The sequence below is a fragment of the Emys orbicularis genome, chromosome 8 (assembly GCF_028017835.1).
Source record: "Emys orbicularis isolate rEmyOrb1 chromosome 8, rEmyOrb1.hap1, whole genome shotgun sequence".
Lineage (NCBI taxonomy): Eukaryota > Metazoa > Chordata > Testudines > Emydidae > Emys > Emys orbicularis.
In genome coordinates this window covers 109,551,581-109,573,274 of record NC_088690.1, presented here as the reverse complement: position 1 = coordinate 109,573,274, position 21,694 = coordinate 109,551,581, and the positions used below count along the sequence as shown (strand labels likewise).

At 41.1% G+C, this 21,694-nt stretch overlaps 1 protein-coding gene across 2 annotated transcripts in view; it reads right to left on the bottom strand.

Moving 5' to 3' along the window:
* GALNT10 (polypeptide N-acetylgalactosaminyltransferase 10) overlaps positions 1-21,694 on the bottom strand; it is a 121,003-nt gene that overhangs the window by 23,947 nt on the left and 75,362 nt on the right. For both annotated transcript variants that reach the window (XM_065409413.1, XM_065409414.1), the window contains one exon: positions 2,778-2,963. In XM_065409413.1, coding sequence (XP_065265485.1) covers positions 2,778-2,963 — 186 coding nt within the window. The remainder of the gene's footprint in view (positions 1-2,777; positions 2,964-21,694) is intronic.

Here is a 21,694-nt window from a genome sequence, read left to right as displayed (position 1 = left end):
TTTCACCAATAGTTACAAGAAAAGTATCTACAGGTATGAAGCCAATATTAAAACAAGAGCCTACTTTATCTCATTACCACAGAACAACTACCATACAACTAGTTATAATTCTAATACCAAAGCCCAACTTTAATGTACCACTAAACACCTTCAGATCTAGAGAAGCTGTCTCATTACAGAATGGGTGGTTTTTCTGCTTTGTTGTGTTTTTATTTTTTCCTTAAAAACTGCATGTCGGTTCAGTATATATGAGCATGAGGAACCAATTATACTGGCCAGGATTAGGTTAGAATTATATTTTCCACGTAATGTGCATCTCAGTTCTGACCTGTGCTATCACTTCCCCTCAAACTAAAAGGGCAAGTCTGCATTGCAATCATAGGATGACACTGCAGCTTTTGTAGACACACCTGAGCTAGCTTTAATCTAGCTAGCATGGGCACAGGTGGCAGTGAAGATACACAACACAGATGTCAGCATGGGCTAGCCAACCAAGTAATTACCCAGGGTTCTGGGTGAGCACGTACAGCCCGTGTTGAAACCCACATGGCTGCAGCTTCACTGCTACCATTACCTGAGCTAGCCAGGTATGTCTATATGAGCTGCAGTTACATCCCATGACTGCAGAGTAGACACACCCTAAATCTTTTCTTGGACAGAGGCTCCATGTTACACCAAATTATCTGGTGTTATATGTATTTATGACATCAACCAATTATTTATCATAAGTCATACCTACATGATATAGAAAAATTAGGCTCTCACTCCGGTAATAGCCACCCTATGGTGTGAGAGAAAAACTGAACACATCACAAATGGAAACAAAAAACCTGGATCTCTCCCCACCCTTCTCAGTGGTCCCCTGCCACTTAAAATGCCAGACTAAACAGACGGTCTTGCACGTTCTAAGGACTTTGTGGAGTCCACAAAACTCATTTTAACAAGTGACCTGGATGTGACCCCCTTCTGCATTGGTTGAAAGCTAGTGCAATAACCCATTATGCCACCTAACCCCAATAAGCTTTGAAGTCTCGTGCCAGAATCTGGCAGGAAGTGATTCAGACTAATGGCATAACTAATCTTGGCAGGCTCTAGAAACGTACATCTGCGCCTCCCCTCAATCTTTAATTCCAGCTGAAAAATACTGAGACAGGATTAGTTCCAACCTAGACATCTGGAACTTCTTCAATATTCATTTTAACAACAAGTTTTCTTAACTAAAAGTTAACTTTAAGAACCAAAGTGACAGATAATATATTTTAGATTCCAAGGAACATTTGTAACAAAAAATGTTTTATGTTTTTAAATTGAAGCATACTGTACATGTTCTCATTTAAAAGGCATTTGGACTACTTTTGCTTCCATTCCCTGGGGCTCAGGAAGTCACAAATGTTTTACACCATGCAGAATTAATACCAGACACACACATGGACAGGCTGTGAAAGTAACAGCATTGCTCTATGAGAACCCAGCAGACAATTTTTCATTTCAGCTTGTGACTGCATTTTCTTCACCTCTTGGTGTGTACTGTCATTATTTGCTAGACAGATGCCATGTTTCACCCCAGAGGTGGCTGCATTCCAATGGCACATATGTCACTTGAAACAGTCTTGTAGAGCAGTCTGATATTCTTCAGGATTAAAGATGCTATATAAACAAACTGCATTGCAACCTTAAGTAAACTGGATACTCCCAGATGCCCACTGTAAGTCATGTGGCTGGTTTAGTGAGCACAGTCCTTCTGGTCCTACAAGTGTCCCGAGTCCAGATCCTGGCACATGCAAAAAAACCCAGGTTGAATGGTCTCATCCCACTTTCTATCTGGGCGTTGCACAAAACTAACTTGCAGTTCGGCACAAGTAGTCTCATCTAAAGGTAGGGCCAGAATTAGATTAGTAGGGGAGTGGGGTGCTGCAGGTCAGAATTAAGATGCACAGGAAAAAATCCAGTTCCCTTGAAAAAGAGAACATTGTCCATTTAATAAGATACATGCGAAAGAATTTACTTTATGAAACCGCAATCCTGTTAAAGTATCAAAGGGGTAGCCGTGTTAGTCTGGATCTGTAAAAGCAGCAAAGAGTCCTGTGGCACCTTATAGACTAACAGACGTATTGGAGCATGAGCTTTCGTGGGTGAATATCCACTTCGTCGGATGCATGCATCTGACGAAGTGGGTATTCACCCACGAAAGCTCATGCTCCAATCCTGTTAAAGACTATATTAAAGACCACTTTGTAAAGGATCACACACATTCTAGGTGTACATAGCAGCAGTCCATATTATCCACAAAAAATGCTTTTCCACATGCTTGCAGATTAAATATATTTCCATAGAAACAGTCAAGAGCTATTTAAAAACTACAAGCTTAGCTTTATGTCCTACAACTAATTTCTCTTTACGAGCTGCTGAATGACTACATGAATGGTTTGCTCTTCCAGAAAACTATAAATTATGCAAGAGTTCTCTTAGCGGGGGGTAACAGAACATGATCTCTGCTTTTAATTAAACAAAAAAAAACTGTTTTGGGGGAAATTGTGTGTTTTATGACTCTTGCATAGAGAAATGCATTGTATTGAAGACTACAGGTCGCTGACAGCTCTCCCAGGATTTTCTTTAGAAAGTCAGGTTTCCAAATAGTCATTTATTTTCTCCTTTGGACATTTCTGAATGAGAAGACAGCAGCCTGGACATACAATAAACCATATGCCGACATCTGTCACCAGCTTTTTACCAGGCTGAAGATCAGTTTTGGGAAACACTTCAAACAACCTCCTTACCTAGCAGAGGCGGCAGCCAGTTCACATTGGCCTCGCAGTGAGAATCCAAGAATGTGATAACATCTCCTATTGCCACAGAGGCCCCCAGCATTCGAGTTCTTATTAGCCCTTCTCTCTTCTTGGTGCGCAGGATTCGGACATTTGGGAACTGGGCCATGTAGTCTTCCAAACGTTTCTTCAGGTGTTCTGGGTAAAAGAGTAAAATTAAAGAAGGTAACAAGCACTCCTTAAGATGTAGCTCCCTCCTTAGTTGTTAGCTGTCTTTTGAACATGGTATTGAACAGCCTTTAACTAACAGGAAAGAGAGTGTCCAGGCAAGACGAAATATGAGTAATCTTTAAACTGTGGGTTCAAAGTTTGCTCATGGATCTGGATCTCTGAAGTTTCCATGAACTCAGAAAGAGAACAAATGGATGGAGGCGCTTAAGACTAGAAAGAAGCTGCGAGACAAGAGAACACACAACAGAGCAAAAGCTAATTAACAGAACCTTGGGATAACAATGGAACTATTGACCAATAGCAGGGATGGCTCATGAGAGTAGGAGACCAAGCTTTTTCAGGAACTGGATCTTGATTGAGTAACTCACTATGCCACAAAAGCACAAAAAGAGCACTTTCAGAATTGTATACAACATTTACTGAATTAGTTTTTCCTGAATTTCTTCAAGCACACAAAACACATCCACTCTCACACAAATATATACAAGCCAAAAAAAAAAAAAATCCTAGTGATGTTGATTCTACAAGCTGGAAAGGTATAGAGATCATTACTGAATACACTACCCCTATGTTCACTACTTTCACAAAACTAGGATACATTTTGTACAAAATGCGAGGTATCATTTGAAAACTCAATCTTACTGAACATCATCATCCTGGTAAAATGCGTGTAGCAATGTTGTACGTAAAGTTATAAGATTCTATTGTATGACATTGCTGAGACATGCTCCAAGTTTAGAAAAACAGCCCCAATCAGTTTTTCCAGAAACAAAAGGTTAGCCAGTACCTGAGCCAGGTGTCAATATAATCAAGTGGACTATTACTGGGCTAAGCGGCCATGCTTTGGCAGAAAAGAGGGGTGGCAGTGAGAAATTTACATCTTGGCAAACAACCTTGCAGTCACCTGAACACCAGCTGGAGATGATTCTCAAAGAAGAGAAATGCTATAAGAAGGGAGAACAGAGGACACAAAATCACCTCTCCCCTCTCACCTCTACTCACGGCATAAACAATGTTTGAAAGACCAAATGAGCATCAGTGAGCTGGGGGAGGGATCCTGGCTGAAGAATCCAGCCAGACTGCTGTGATCATGTGGTGAGGAAAACCTTTTTGCTTTAAGTTCACTCAGCTTGTTAATTTAGGTATTAGTTTGCATTTTATCTTTTATTTCTTTGTAACCAATTCTGACTTTTATGCCTCATTACTTGTAATCACTTAAAATCTATCTTTCTGTAGTTAAACTTATTTTATTGTCTCATCTAAACCAGTGTGTGTTTGGACTGAAGTGTCTGGAACCTCCATTTGAGAGAACAGAGTTTGTGCATATCATGTCTATTAATGAAATGATGGACTTTCTATGAGCTTGTACTGCACAGAAGGAAAGAGCTGGGCACATTTCTAGGGACAAGTCTGGGACAGGGAATTTGCTGGTGTCATTCTGCAATATAATTCAGGAGTGGCTAGCTAAAAGCATTCATATAATTCAACTGGGACTGATTTTGCATGCTAGAGTGTATGTAAACAGAGCAGGAGTGGTTGTTCTCACAGCGAAGCAGCGTAAAAGGCACCCCAATTGGAGAGTTGAGGGGACACAGTTGTCCACCAGTCCAGATTATATCCTGGGGAACGGCACAACAAGTTCCTACACAGATGAATCAGCTCAGCTAGCCAAGGATTACACCCTCCTTCCCTCCCCCCATCTTAATCTAGTTATACTGCTTACCATTTGGTGCCCAGAAGGCAAACTTATTCCTTTTGTCAAGTATCAGAGGGGTAGCCGTGTTTGTTGCTTTTTACAGATCCAGACTGAGTCCTGTGGCACCTTTAAGACTAACAGATGTATTGGAGCATAAGCTTTCGTGGGTGAATGCAGAGGCATCCGACGAAGTGGGCATTCACCCACGAAAGCTTATGCTCCAATACATCTGTTAGTCTTAAAGGTGCCACAGGACTCTCTGTTGCTTATTCCCTTTGTGTATCTTGGATTTTATTTTGGGGTAGGGGGTCAAAGGTGGAGATAATCTCGGGAGTTACAGTATACTTTGCATCTCACCTTTGATGCTGCCAGCAGCTGCAGTCACTCAGAACGAGCCAAAATCTGCTTTTGAATTCCCTTTCAATATTTTTAGAGTATTCCTTGTGCAAACTTGACATTTTTCTTTCTTCAGAGCCCGATTTTAAAATCTCCAACAGCTTTAATAAGACCAAAGTCATTTAGGTGTGTGTCTGATATATTTGTACAGCTGGAGCAATTAAAATAATTTAAAAAATTAAAAACAGGTTGGTCTGCTTAGTAAAACCTTTACTAAATATTGCTTTCTAGCTAAGGCTAATACCCTTCCCTCACCCTTTTCAAGTAACTTTTGAACAGATCCTCTGCAGCAACCAGGAATCAATTTTCTCTAATTGAATGGATAAATCTTTCAAAAAAGCAACTCTCTGGGAGACCAGACAAGATATTAACACTCATTCCTCATGCAGCAGTGTGTAGGCAGTGACTGTTAATTAAAAAAATAGTAAAAAGCCACAACCAGCACTCATTTAGTACAGCAGTATCATTCCTTGCCATAATTGGAAAGAAAAAATTCCCCACTCTATGTCCAAAAAAGAGTTACCCAAAACCAAGTTCAAGGTATAAATTGTACCTTGGTTCCAGTAATCTAAAATCAGAGTAAGGTAATCATCATCAAAACATCTGATACTGAGTTACACAGTAATAAAAGAAAAAGAGAAAAGCAGCAGCTATGCATCTGATCCTCCCAATATTGACTTCATAGGACTGCAGTGTTTTCATAATCAGGCCCTATGGTAATTACTGCATCTAAATCAGTTTCCTCCACAAAACATTAGCGGGTCTTGAAAAACTGCTGAAATTTCATAGAATCTTAAATGTTCAGAGGTAATTATACAGTGTCTCATTGTTTATGATGAGGCACAGGTGACAAACAAACATCTTAAAGAAATTGTGCCTGCTGTTTATCTCCCACTGGCATTCCAATGCCTTGTATGCACTAGCATTTTCTTCATGTCTTACAGTTGTTCTACAAATCAGTGCAGTTTCACCAGTTGTGGCACTTGCTGACACACTAGTGGAGACCAGCTTCCAGCATTTCCCCACCACGTCACCTACAATGCTGAGAGACGGATCCATTAAAGGCAGTCAAGTCTATTCTAGCACTGACTTTGGTAGAGCTGAACTAGGAATTACAGCAACCACGGAACAATTTAAGAAAATAGCATAGGCATATTTCTCCATATGAGATGTGAAAGTTGTTTCTATAGTAAACATGACGTCGAAGAGAGATGGATAATTAGCCACAGCTAATAAATGAACAGTTAAGAATTAAGAACACTTTATGTGATGTTACTCTACTAGGAGAAGAGAGAGAAAGGACATACGAGTAGCCAAATTTCCAGAAGACATCAGCTGTTCTAATCCATCTAGATTCTCATACTGCACCCTCACTGTAACATTAAAGGGTCAAATTCTTCACCCTCCATTTAGTTCTCAGGATAAAGAGCCTTGAGCTCTTTACTCCTTCTGTGTCAAATAATTTAAGCAGTGAAATTTATCTTTTCCGAAATGCAACCAAGATGCAATCCAATAGGGGACGTTGTGGGTAGCATTATCTGAATGAAAGAGACATAAGTGGGCTTTGAAGAACACCACAGTGTCCTGCTGTTTGGCTGCATTCATAAGAAAAGCTGGCTTGCAGGAGACAATGTTTGAAACACCTTCCAGTTGTGTTTATTGTCCTCCCAGCATGTGACTGGGCACACGAGTGTCTCATTCCCCACGATCGAACAATAAAGTGAAAAAACAAAACAAAACAAAGAACAGTAGCTTAGAGCTATCAGCTCATTAGAAAGGTGTTTTTCTTCACTGGTTGTAACAGTCCCTCGGAAACCTACGACTTGGGAAGTCTCTCTCTCCATTTGTTATATCTTTAAAGCTACCCATTACTGTGGGGTTGGTCGTAACTGCTTAGCAGCTGGTACCAGAACCTGAACTACCTTTTGTCAGGCAAAGCCCTGTAAACTAGATGCGACAGAGATGGTAATTTCCTGGACAAACCATATTAAATGAAGTTTAAGTGTCTTAGGAGTTTATTGTATTAAAAATGCAAAACGTTTATGTATTATTAAAGGATTGTATGTAATGTCTCAGGAGGGGGGAAGGAAAGAGGCATTATGAGCTTCAAAAGGACTCTTAAACCAGGTGCCAGACAAGAATGAGCTTTTGAAGTTAAGTTTCCCAAGAAATCTCTAGGGGGAGGTGTATGCAAACATACCCTGTCCATTTATGCAAGAACTCAGCTCCCCTGAGGAGGGGACCTTTGTCTGCTGATCACCTGTTACATGAGGACAGGATCAGAGGTCCAAACAGTATAAAGGAGCAACTCACAGATTCATGGGGATGCTTGTTCTGTGCTAACAGCTGTTATGAACTTCTGATCTCAGAAAACCCCTTGGTGGGTTTGGAAGGACTGATCACCTGCCAGAACTCTTGCTGGAGTTGGGGTGATCTCTGGTAAGCTTTTTAGCATGTGTATAGGTTATTTTATTGTTTTTATTGTTTTCTTTGTAATGCTTTCACCTTAAGAATAAGTGTAACTGTGGGCAATTATGCTGTTTATAGCCTCTGAGGAGAAAGAGAAACAGGCCTGCTTAGCCAATCTGGCTTGCTGGAGAATTCACAGTATAGGCAGGGAACTGTGCAGCTTGGAAATACCGCAGACAAGTGGAAGTGAGACACCTTTCCAAGAGAGATGGCAGCTGGAAGTCAGAGTGGGTGCCCTTGGTGGGCCACAGAGAGGGAATACAGGTGCAGTTGCCCTGAGCTGTGATGCTAGGAACCTCCCTAAACTGCATTAATGGATAGGAGAAGCACTGAAAGTTAATGCTGCACAATAGTACATGCAGTATTGCTGAGGTTGAACAAGATGCAGTACTCTCCCCTTTCCCAACTCAAAGCGATGTGTCACAGCTGCCCCATCTCCAACAGCCACAGGAAACTTCACACACCAGCAGAACATTTTATTGCAAGTGTAGGATTGTGGTTTACTGACATGTAAACTAGTAAGGGTCTATTATGCTTATGGATGTGTTTTCCCCTACCAAAAAAGTGTTGTCGGGTTAACGACAACACTCATGAGCAACCCTGCAATAAAAACTGGGTTTTTCTAACAGAAAAGAGGGCAAAAATAGAGAAGAGAATAAGGAAAGCCTTGGCATGCTCTCCTTTGCTCTACTTGTTGGACCACACGATGCTCAGATACGAAAATTTAGAATAAGACAACCATCTTCTACCAAAATTATGACAATACTTTATATTTTTGTTTTTAAAAGAATATCTAACTTGTTTGTTTGAGGTTATCACATAAGTTGCTACAAATATGGTGCTTTAAAAAAAATATTATGGCACCTTGACATGGAGTGATTTTTATTACAAGGGCAATTTACTTTAATGAAAGGTAAACTAGATGAATTCCAGAGGCAGCACATATTATGTGGAATGTAATTTAGCTGTATAAATAATAAGATTATATATAGATTAAAAAATAAATTGGAAGCTTGCTGGCAGACTAATAAATTTGATATACAATTAATATATTAACATTACTAGTCAGAACTACTTAAAATCTTTTGCTTTCTTTATTTTGAGTTGTAAATAAAGATCTATACTAAGGAGGAGGCACTCTGATAAAACTGTTGCTTTAAATTATCACTAATAAAATGCTGTCTGATTAATGTCTTCTCTTGGCTCAATTTTTTGTGGACTCCTCATCCCTTCTCTTTCCTGTGTACAAAGTATCCAAGCATAAGAACTGCTTCCAAGTAACATGAAGTTGCTGACTGCTTGCAATACTGAAAAGCCTCCCCAGAATAAAAAGATTCTGGAGTTTACATATAGGCTACTGTTTCTTTCCTCAGTCAAGTGGCCCATAGCTATGAGGAGGAGGGAGAAGGGAGAATTTCACTGCTCAGAAATGCCACCATTCTTCAGAAAAAGAATTCATGAACTTAACATACATGGAGTGCAGAGAAAAGTAGTAAAGATTCGGGATTACTATTTTTATTGCTTTAAAAAAACCAAAGCATACTAGAATCCATGGCGATTTGAATTAGTTCTGTCCTAAAAAGTGACTCTTACAAATGGCATTATAGGTTTCAGATTCATTGGATCTCAATTTTATAACGGATATAAAATTTGCTCAGTCTGCCAGTAAAAATATATTTTTTTAAACCTGTAATTGCTCAAACTCTCTCTGCACTTGCACAGTTGATCTGGATTCTTTCCATCTCATGCATCAACACCATCCAGGCCAAGTTATGCCCTCAGTGACACCTGTGTAAATCCACCAATTGATTTTACAGCTTATTGTAGTGTGACAGGGTTTTCGGAACAAGTTGGTTTCCTATAAAAGCAGCTGGAAGAGATAGCCAACAATCCTTAGCCTTATGATGTGGGTTTAAATACAATTCTGCCAGATATTCTTTAAGTTAGGAAAGATATTCCTCCTCACAAGGACTGCTTTGGGGCTACAAAAGGACTTTACTCACTTTAACTCATGCAGATCAGGTTAAATCAACTTTACAGACAGGAGCAGACCACTGTAATAACACAGCTCATAGCAGTAGAAAATGCCTAGCCCGTTCTTTATACCTCATCCCGCCACACACCGAGACCTGGAGACCAATAATAAATAGCATGAACACATACTTAGCAGCGACCGTAAATTAGCCAGTTGCCTGTCTGATGTACATTTACTCACGTCTCCTCCCACCACACACAACATGCACACCCTGTTTTTAGAGTGACCTGCAGTCACACCACCTTAGGGTGCAATTATTTTAAGTCCTCTTAAACTAGTGTCAGGCTTAGCAAGTGCTTAGGACATTTCAAGGAAGAGATAGGCACTTTAGAAAGTGGAGCTGGTGACTTAGTAGGTAGTTCTCTTCAGTCAGCACTTACTGGGAAGACAGCAGGCTCTTTCAGAGGAGACTTAAAACCGAACAAAATCTCAGAGGACAGTTAAAAAGACTCCCAATGGAGAAGGGGGAGGCAAGGCCAGATAAACTTTTGCTACAACTTCAGGGATTCCTGAATATTTGGAATTCTAAGACTGCCATAGACAAGGAATCACCACAACTTGCTGTTTTTGTCCTTTGAAGGAGGAGAGTTAAGTGCTCTGAATAATTTGTCATTGCTCAAGCTGTTGGCCATTAAAGTGAAATCACTAATGGCTTCCACCATGGAAAGGTGATGAATTTATTCATTTGTGCTCAACCTATTAATTAAAAAAATAAATAACGAGCGCACTTAGAAGGTGCCATAGACACTTGAAGTCTAATCAGGAAAACATCCTCTCAGAGGGGGACACAGAGCTGAAAGGATCAAGACAGGGCCTTCTGCAAGCATTTTGGTTGGGACAAAGTTGAAGCACATGTGCAACACTGACATTCCTTTGCACTGCACAGCTGCTCCATTTGACCGGAAACATGGGACTGACATTTACAAGAATCTTGATCTTGAGTCAGATCTGGTCTGAAACCTTGTATGAGTTAGTTAAGGTATTAGTTATGTTGAAGCTTTCTGTGCGGGAATGGGAATAAGGGGGAGGAGTCACTTTTCCTTCTGACACTGAAAAATAAGAGATCTTAGTTTAAAATCCGTTTTAATTCATCAAATTTGAGCTTCAAGGTTCACCCAATAGAAAGCATGGAGTGCATGATTTTAGTATGTGTTTGCACACACATGCACAAAGAACGGTCCACCCTCTTAAACCAATTCAAACCCACCATGAATATTCCAAGCTAATAACTAAATCCCAAAATATTTCTTTGGCAATAGAATTTTGGCAATATAAAGTCACATCACTCTTACAGTGAACAACAGCCAGTCTCCTGCCACATGGCGAGATAGCATTTTAGATGCAATTTGGACAAGGCTAAGGGGGAGCAGTGGGGTTATAAGCATTTGAGGAGAGACAGCCACCCCTTAACACTTTGAAAATTCAGAAAATTGCTTCCCCATGCAGCTGAAGAGCATCAAGGACACAACTGAGGTAACAGAACAGAAAAGGTTCCCAATTTGTGGTTAAAACCTCCACTACAGTTTACGAGAGATATAATTCCCTTTTAAGCAACTGGTACAGAAAGCAAGCTCAGCTGTATTTTTTCCAGAGGTTACCTTGGCCACCTTCCAAGTGCCCAAACCCCTAAGGTAACAGTTTGCCTTACATTTGTTTTCAAATTACACCCACCCCCATCATTCCTTCCCTCCCCTCCCACACACACTCTTGTTTAAGATTACAAATGACTCCATTCATCTTTTACTTAGCTATTTAGTCCTAACGTGCTATTTAACAATTTAAGAATGAATTACGTTCCTTCCTGAATCAATCACCTCTGCAAGTCAGGGCTCCCTGAGATAGAAAGCACTTCATCATTGAAATTAACTCCTCTACCCTGTTTTGGGAAAGATGAGTAATCCTTTTAAACAGGAAAATGTGCTTTTATCTAAACAGGCAGCACTTACACTAGTTTTAATTTTATTTCAATATTTTCCATCCTCTGTTCACTTGGTGGGAGGATAATAAATCGATTTAATAACCACACAACACTTTCAATAGTAGCAGCTACACCATTAAGCTAATCACGGCCTTTCCTATTTTCCCCGTTTTCTTTTAACCTTCCATGCCAAATCTGTTTGAAAACCAGAAAGGCCCCGGAAAGGGAAATTACTGTTGCTCCATGAAAAGGATTTCACTACAAAAAATGCATTTATGAAAAACCCAGTCCTCCAAAGGATCTGCATGCCTAGACGACACACTGCTAATACGGGGCATGAAATTGGGAGTGCTGGCTAGGGTTGCCAACTTTCTAATTGCTGGTAACCGGACCCTCGAGGCCTCGCTCCCGCCCCACCTCTTCCCCCAAGGCCCCGGCTCCCGCCTGGCCTCTCCCCAAGGCCTCACCCCTGCTCCGCCTGTTTTCCCCAAGGCCCCGCCCCCATAGCTCGCTCCTCCTCCTCCCTTCCCCGTCACTCACTGGATCGTCTCAAGGAACCTGCCTGCAGGTAGGAGATGGCCCCGGCTCAGCAGGGGATGCCATGGGTTAATGATCCACCCCACCCCACAATAACCGGGAACAGCAAACCGCGGCCACTGGGAGCTGCAGGGGGCTGTGCCTGCTGACGGTCAATGTAAACAAAATGTCTCGCAGCCCGCCAGCGGATTACCCTGTTGGGCCACATGCCGAAGGTTGCCGACCCCTGACCTAGTATATAAATGCATCTACACACAGGAAAATTCTATTAGACAGGCACAAAGCTTGCAGTTCAAAATATTTCCACCTGCATGACATAACCATGTCTGCCCCTTAGCATAACACTTTACCCTGCTGCCATCTCAATCTCACTGTGAAAAGTCCTGTTAGTAAAGGAAGAAGGGTAGGGGATGTACTCCCAGGATGTTTTCTCCTTTCTTTCAGAGGGAGCCTATTCGTGTGTGTTGAAGAGGGGTATACACAAGTTCAGTACATTGCTGAGAGAGGTCTTTGCTTTTTAGTTAACACATAGTAACACCATGCATTTCCTCCTGTTACATACCAACTTATCTGAAAACCAAGTTCACAAAACAGATTCTTAGTAGTTCATAGAATATCAGGGTTGGAAGGGACCTCAGGAGGTCATCTAGTTTATTTCCATTTTTTTTTATTAAATATGCATCAAGATAAAGCACACACAAAGTTTCTCCTCTTCCTCTGACTACACTTATTCTAAAGACATGATCTTCGATGGCTTGCAGTCTCATTTCCTTGTTGATTGCTTTTAACATCTTTCAGAGAGTTTTCTGATGCCATAAAAACATACCCTGTTTTCAGGCTACACAGCACAGTTTTTTATGCTTCAATTGAAGAGTATAGCATACAGGCTATTAAATATTTAATTCAGGATTCCTATAGCAGTGACAATGGACAGAAAAGGCACCATTTGCTTCAGCTAGAGCCCTCAACTTAGTGATTATGTGCTACGATCCCTCAAGCTTTTTCAAATAGCTGTTCTTGATCAGCCGGTTGTCTAACTAGGGGAAACAAACTCCCATTCAATGATACCACCCTTCCAATGGCTAAACACCTTGAACACATGAAGCTACATTTTAATGCATCAAAAATACCAAGACATGCCTTCATGCCAATCGTATCAACACTTCTGAGGACCAGGAACTGACAGATGCAACGCATACACTAAACCCAGTGCTGGCTAATCTTCAAAATCCTCAACACCTTCGTCTACTGGGTTACGAGGAAAAAGATAATCAAGCTAGACCAGATCCGAAAAGGTCACCCACCCTTACCCTGCATCAGCAACCAATTTCTGCACTTGTTAAAATGAAGTCTTGAGACAGGATCAAGTGTCAGAAAACACTCCAGAATATTTGTCCATGTTGCAGAACAGTCACACGTTTAGTAGACAGGCCCAGGAATACACCAGGAGCATAGGGTGCAAGTAAGGAATGAGGTGCTGTGGCAGAGCTGTATGGTGGTATGAGACAGAACAAACTGGAACTTTGCAAGCTATGTTGATTTTAACTTCACCATTATAACAGCAATGTACTGTGCTTGAACACATTGACGTTTAAGACATGTAAATATAAAGTCCACGACCGGAAAAAATTCACATCAACTAAGATCTGTAAGTGGCTGAAGCATTCAGCACTTCACCCTCAGAATAATAAACAGATTGAAAGTGTAAAGAAAATGTGGCTCTTAAATGTCAGAGCTCTTTGGGATTCAAAACCTCAATGATGCAGATGTTTGCTGCAAAACAATCCTTAAGGATTTAACTGTTTGTTCTTACCATCCCTATTGGTTAAAAACGAACACCTTACCCAAAAGAATTTTTGATCTTATACAAAAAAGGTGCAATGTACAAGAGGACAATACAGAAATGGATGATCTCGAACAGTGCAAATGTCAGTGAAAGGAAGAAATCCATTCAGACCCTCACCTAGGATACCTGACTTTTTTTTTTATTAATCTTAAAGCAAGTCTGATGAAGTTTAATTTCAAATTTTAACCTTTCTTAAAACTGTTGTGAACTGGTGCAGAATGTACTCTGGAGTCTAAATGCTTTATTTTAAATTTCTAAGTGACCAAGTAGTGTAGTTAAAGAGGAATGAAACCTACAAGAGATGAGATAGCCACTGTGGACCTGCAATGGTTTTGCTCTACAGTTGCATCAGAGGCTGAAATTAGAGAGAGCACAATCTAATAATCCCTGTTCCTCTAACTGTGCTAACATAATTAATATACACAAATGAGAAGTAAACAAAGCAAAGCCATGTTGGCTTGTGCTCCATGTGTCAGAGAGTAGAAAAAAAAATTGGCAAATGGAAAGAAGACCAATCTGGCGTGAGAAAAAAAAATACTGTCACATATTTGAGATGTGACTGCAAACACCACAGTGCCAAAAGCATTATCTTATAGCTTTTAGAAGCACTTGACAATATTCAAGAAGATTTTTCCTTTTAGCCAGTTCCTGATTAATGTTTGGAAAATGGAAAGACAGTACTAGTACAAGAGAAACTTATGAAGTCCTGGACATCTGCCAAGACAGGCCTCCATTTAGTAAACTACTAAATCCTAAAGTATAAATCTAGGGGTATGTCTACACTACGAGAGTAGTTCGATTTTACTTAAATCGAATATGTGGAATCGATATTACAAAGTCGAACGTGTGTATCCACACTAAGGACAGTAATTCGACTTTGTGAGTCCACACTAACGGGGCAAGCGTCGACATTGGAAGCGGTGCACTGTGGGCAGCTATCCCACAGTTCCCGCAGTCCCCGCTGCCCATTGGAATTCTGGGTCGAGCCCACAATGCCTTCTGGGGAAAAAAATGTGTCGAGGGTGGTTTTGGGTAACTGTCGTCATCCAACCGTCACTCCCGCCATCCCTCCCTGAAAGCGCCGGCGGGCAATCAGTTCGCGCACTTTTCTGGTCAGTGACAGCGCGGACGCCACAGCACTGCGAGCATGGAGCCCACTGCGACCATCGCTGCAGTTATGGCCGTTGTCAACACCTCGCACCTTATCATCCACCTTTTCCAGAGGCAGATGCTGAGAAATCGGGCGAGGAGGCTACGGCAGCGCGGTGAGGACATGAAGTCTGAGAGTGGCACAGACCTGTCACAAAGCACGGGATACTACCCCATGTAGTATCCAATCTCCAGCCATTGGAGATACACCTCTACCCCAATATAACGCTGTCCTTGGGAGCCAAAAAATCTTACCACGTTATAGGTGAAACTGCATTATATCAAACTTGCTTTGATCCACCGGAGTGCGCAGCCCCGCCCCCCCGGAGCACTGCTTTACCGCATTAGATCCGAATTTGTGTTATATCGGGTCGCGTTATATCGGGGTAGAGGTGTATTTCCTAATAACAGATGCAGATGGGCCATGCGCCATTGTATGTAACCTCATCATGCCATCCCTGTCACAAACTTATCAAACTCAGTCTTGAAACAAGTTTGTTTTTTGCCTCACTTAGAAGGCTGTTCCAGAACTTCACTCCTCTGTCTAAACCTTTGTCTAATTTCAAGCCTAAGCTTGGTCAGTTTGTATCTAGGAAAGGGTTGGTTTTGATGAATTTCCCATTTTGAATCTTTCTAAAGTTTCAAAAAAACTGTCAAAACAGGAAGGTGAGACATTTTTTAAGTGAAAACTTTGTTTCAAAATGACCTCATTTTGAAATTTAAACTAATCTAATCTACAGTCAAAAAAGAAAAATAAAAGGTAGAAATAAAAAACAAAAATGTTTTGATTAACTTGACCCAAGAATTCAGATTTTTGATTAGTGAAAATTTGAAGTTGACTTTTTGTCCCAGTTCAGGATAGGAAAATTATTCAAAATCTCAAAAATTCTTATGGGATGGGAAAACTGTTCCCACCCAGCTCTAGCTGTGAGTAAACTTTGTGATGGCTCACTATTTTTGTTCCCAGAATGCAGGAGCTTGTTGCAGCCTAAATCTGATCTTCAGCCTGGAGGTTGTAATTCTTATTCTGGTAAGTACAGAATTAAGCAAACTTATGAAGTGGCAGCTCAGTCCTAAAACCAGCTGTCAGATAGGCAAGCAATCCGATTCATGCTCACATGTCAGCATCTGCATTTCATTTCATTTGACTGGCAATAAGCTCTTAGCTTTCACTAATAAAAATGCAGGATTTGGCAACTTGATTTTAGAAAAATACTAATATAAATACAACGACTCAATATCCTGAGGCACTGAAAGAAGGTGGGGTAACACCTGTTCAACTTCTGGGAATAGTTAGTTAAAATCCATTATGTGTATAAGAAGGGTCCTGTATTACAGTGACAACTTCCTAAGCATAACTTGCTAAACACTATTCCTGTTGGAAGTGTGTGAACTGTCCTGACAATTCTGTGTTTGGAGAAATGAGTGATTTAGGATAGTCTTAGCCTTTTTTTACTCACAATAAACCAGGGTTTTGTACCTGAACAATAACGGATAAGCAGCAAAGCTTAGACTGTGGATAGCCCCACTCAGACTTCTACGTGGGCCAGTGTTCTGCATGAGTTCTAACAAACAATTTCCCTTGGCACTGCTTCAAATACACACTAAAATCCTTGTGAGGATGTCACCCAATGTTACTCTTCACTTTACAGTCAATCAGAACCAGCGTGCAGCCGGAGTTTTTCCCTGGACAGAGAATCCCAAATAAGGAAAGCATGCCTGCATATCTGCCACGCGTGGAAAGAGCCACTGTCTTTAAGACTTGAGCCTTGAACATGCAAGTACCCCACCAAAGAGCCTAATAACTTTACTAGGGCCCTGACTCAGGAAAACACCTAAACACTGTCCTTAATAGAGATGCTTTTTTGAATCAGACCCTAGGTCGGGTGTTGCTCAGTCCTGTCAGATTCCACATCAGATCTCTTATTTCCATAATTACTAGCTTCATTTCTTTACTACAGTCTCTCTCTCTGATGTACAAGAGGACTGAGTTTCTCCTGAAGGGCAAATCAAGAATTTCATAGGCTATATATGAAAGCAGTGTTGTCTCCTTTTTAACAGAAAAGTTGACCAGTGTGTCATACTCCTCTGTTAAATGCACAGAAATGTAACACTTAGGAGACAGAACGCCTGTTATTAAAGTCCCTGTATAAGAATTCTTGCTTTACCAATGCTGTCTGTAATGCCTGTTAAAAAAGAAAACTATTATCAATAATAGACACATCACACATAATGAGGGATGACAGTGCTCAAATCACATTTCTAATTAACTTATACAGAGAAACAGCTGTAAAGCATTAAAATGCTGATTTGTAGTGCAGCTGGCAGTTATCTAGATATTTCACTCCTAGCAGATGAAGGCACTTGCTTCAAAGTGGGTGGGGTGGGGGATTTTTGCCACAGTCCATTGCTAATGCAAGCTACATATTTCATGGTGTTCACAGTAGCAAACAATGTAGTTGGGATCCACTTGATAAACTGAAACAGGGATGAAAAATCTGCTTCAGAATCTTGCTTTATTAGCCAGACATCTTTCCAACCGCACAGTAATTAGCTTAGAAACACAGTTTGCTTGTAATAAGCTGGATCCTTTCCATCAACCCCCATAGTCCCCCTTTCCCAATCATTCTTCCAGCTGTGAGTAACTTTGATTTTACAATAATTAATTGCGAGAACTGAAAAATGAATTGTGTAGAACTTGTTTTGCAACAGGCTTGCTATGAAACAAGCTACTTGGGGGCTCTATATACCTGCCCTATTTCAAATGCATGAACAGAATTTTTAATGTTTTCCAGCTAGTTATGAAATACTGAACATTGCAGTTTTCAGCTGAATGTCCTTTTATCAAGACACATACATTTGAGTATGGAAATACCACAATATCAATACTTTCAAGATTTAGAAAGTTAATAGAAGAATGAAAAAAGTTACCTCCTTGTAATTGTTGCTCAAGATGTGTTGCATATGTCCATTACACCGTAGGTGTTCTTGCATCTTGTGCACTGGTGCTGGAGAGTTTTCCCTTGTGGTACCTGTACGCGGTGGCCCCACCCACTGCCAAGCTCCTTGTGTTCCAAAGTGAGGGCATAAAGGGCAGTCTCTCTCCTCCCCTCCTTCAGTTCCTTTGCCCCGGAACTGATGGCAGACTCTGATGCATCGGGAAAGGAGGGTGGATTGTGTAATGGACATATGCAACACATCTTGAACAAGAAGTTACGTGAAGGTGAGTAACTTTTTTCTTCGAGTGCTTGCATAGGTCCATTACGCTGCAGGTGACTCCCAAGCTGTTATCTGAGGTGGTGAGGCACAGAGGCTCATCAGAAGAGGGACTGTAGGACCACCTCCTACATTTGCATCCTCCTGTGACGCAGTGGACAGTGTGTAAAGCCTGGTAAATGTATGAATGAAAGACCATATTGCTGCTTTACAGGTGTCCATAATTATGACATGTGTGCCACAAATGCTGCTGAGGTGAAATGAACTCTAGTTGAGTGCGCTGAGAGTTTATTTGGAGGAGTTACTCCCCTGGCAGCATAACACACTGCAACACAGCTAGTGACTCACTTCCAAAGCCTCTGATTTCTAATTGGATGACCCCTCATACGTTCTGCGTAAGAGATGAAGATACCCTAAAAAACTTTGCCCTATCTAGGTAAAATGCCAATGCTTGACGAACATCCAAGATATGGTGCCTCTGCTCATCCTTACATATATCTGGTTTCAAGAAGAGAACTGGTAGGTAGATAGACTGATTCAGGTTGAAACCAGATATCACATTTGAGAGGAACCTTGTCTTTGGAGAAAACTGTACGGTGGATCAGTGACTGATGGATTCAGCTCTCACATCCTCCTGGCAGAGATGACAGCCACCAAGGCAGTTACCTGTGCTGTCAGGCGTAAAATTAGTACAATTGCAAAAGCTCATAAGGAAGGTCCATAAGTGCAGACAATACCAAATTCAAATCCCAGAAAGGTGTCAGTCTCTGACAGGTGGAAACAGCCTTTCAGGAACCTGGTCATGATTGGGTAAATTAAAACAGTCTTACCATCTGTGCAAGGGTAAAATGTCAAGATGGCGACCAGAGGCATCCTAATGGAGCTGAAGTCCATACCCGATTCATTAAGGTGCAAAAGGTAGTCCAGAGCTGACTGAGTCATCATCTGAGTCAGGGATACATTAGGGGATGCTGCCCAGATAGAAGAAGGCTCCCATTTACTCAAGTAAGCAGCTCGTGTGGACAGCTTTCTGCTATCAAAGAGCACATTCTGGACTGCCAGTGAGCAATGTGCTTCCTCTACATTCAACCACTGATGAACCAGGCTATAAGATGCAGCATTTGCCGATCTGAGTGAGGCATCCCCACCATGGTTCTGTGGAGGTCTCTGATTACTGGTTACAGCTTGTGGAGATGTGAATACTATATCTGTCCTGGCCAGGCTGGAGCTATAAGGATCATTCTACCCTGATCTTGCTTAAGCTTGACAATGACCCTGGGGTACTCATAGGTATGCACAGAGGAGCTTTTTGTTCCACAGAAACAGGAAAGCATCCAACGTATGAGGTATGCTTGTTCACTGGAAACACCAACGCTCCAACCACCAACAGCAAGAAGGAACTGAAGGAGCAACGGGGTGACTGTGCCCTTTATACCCTCATTTCAGAGCCCGGAATTGGGCAGGGCCACCCCATGGGTACTGCTAGGGAAAACTCCGTCACTGGTGTATGTGATGAGCATACACCTACAGTTTAATGGACATATGCAAGCACTCAAAGAATCAATAGTACTTAATTTAGTGGCTCTAAAATGAGGTTATGTAGTTAAATTTGATTACGGATCCAGAGCTCAGTTTATTTCCTATATAACCATACCCTAAAATAAATCAGATCTATAAAGCAGAGATCAGAGGTGAAAGTGAGAGAGAATAAACTGATTAGACAGTCTTTGCAAGCCAAAATGAGCATCTGAATTGGGCTATAAGTTAACTTCCATTTGGGGTTTAAAAATTTTACCACAATAAAAACATAAAAGCTATGTTACTTACAGAAGATCATTAGAGCTGCCATACTGAGTCAGACCATGGTCCATCTTGTCCAGTATCCTATCCAACAGTGGCACATACCAGAGCCTCAGAAGGAGTGTACAGAAAAGGGCATTTGTGGCGCAATCAATCCATCTTCCACTCTTGGTTTCTGGTAGTCAGAGGTTTAGGGCTGTCCTGAGCATGGGGTTGTGTCCCTGATCATCTTGGCGAATAGCCATTGATGGACCTACCCTCTAGGAACGTATCCAGTTTTTTTTTGAAGCCCATTATACTTTTGGCCATTACAACTTCCCATGGTAATGAGTTCCACAGGTCAACTGTGCATTGTGTGAAAAAGTACTTCCCCTTGCTTGTATTAAACCTGCTCCCTATTAATTTCATTGGGTGACCTCTTATTTTTGTGTTGTGTGAAAGGGTAAACAACATTTCTCTATGCACCTTTTCCCACTATTCATTATTGTATAGAGCTTCATCACAACCCCATCAGTCATCTCTTTTCCAGGCTGAACAACCCTAATCTTTCTACTCTCTCCTCATATGGAAGCTGTTTCATACCCTGGATCATCTTTGCTGCCCTTCTCTGAACCTTTTCCAGTTCCACTATATCCTTTTGAGATAGGGTGACCAGAACTGGACACAGTATTCAAGGTGTGGGCACATCATAATGCCACTATATAAATCCATGATATTTTCTGTCTTATTTTTTTTCATCTTTTTCCTAATAGTGCTGAAAATATTGTTAGCCTTTTTGATCGCTGCAACACATGTTGCCAAGTCACTCAATTTTGAGATCCCTCAAACTCTTTGCAGTTTGCTTTGGACTTAAATATCTAGAGTAATTTGTCATCATCTGTAAACTTTGCTACTTCACTGTTCACCCCTTTTCCAGATCATTAATGAATATGTTGAACAGCACAGCTCTCCGTTGAGATTCTTGGGGGAATCTCTTCACCTCTCTTCATTGTGAAAACTGCCTATTTATTCCTACCCTTGGTTTCCTTTCAACCAGTTACTAATCCATGAAAGAACCTTTCCTCTTATCCCTTGGTGCAATTCAGAGAATGAACAGTCACTATTTCTAGATTGTGAATAACACGTCTGAAAGTTCTTAAGTGACTTGGGAGTCTGAGCCCTACTGTCTTTCAATGACACTTAAGTCCCATTTTCAAAAGTCAACTACCGTACAACCTCAGTGTTACGAATACCTCGGGAATGAAGGTGGTTTGTAACTCTGGACAAAACGTTATGGTTGTTCTTTCAAAAGTTTATAACTGAACATTGATTTAATACAGCTTTGAAACTTTACTGTGCAGAAGAAAAATGCTGCTTTTAACCAACTTAATTTAATTGAAACAAGTCCAGAAACAGTTTCCTGACCTTGTAATTTTTTTTTTAAAACTTTCCCTTTTTTTAGTCCAGGAACTCCTCACTTAAAGTCCTCCCGGTTAATGTTGTTTCGATGTTAAGTTGCTGATCAGTTAGGGAACATGCTCGTTTAAAGTTGTGAAATGCTCCCTTCTAACGTCTTTGGCAGCCGCCTATTTTGTCCACAGCTTGCAGGAAGAGCAGCCCGTTGCAGCTAGCTGGTGGGTGGTTGGAACCAGGGTGG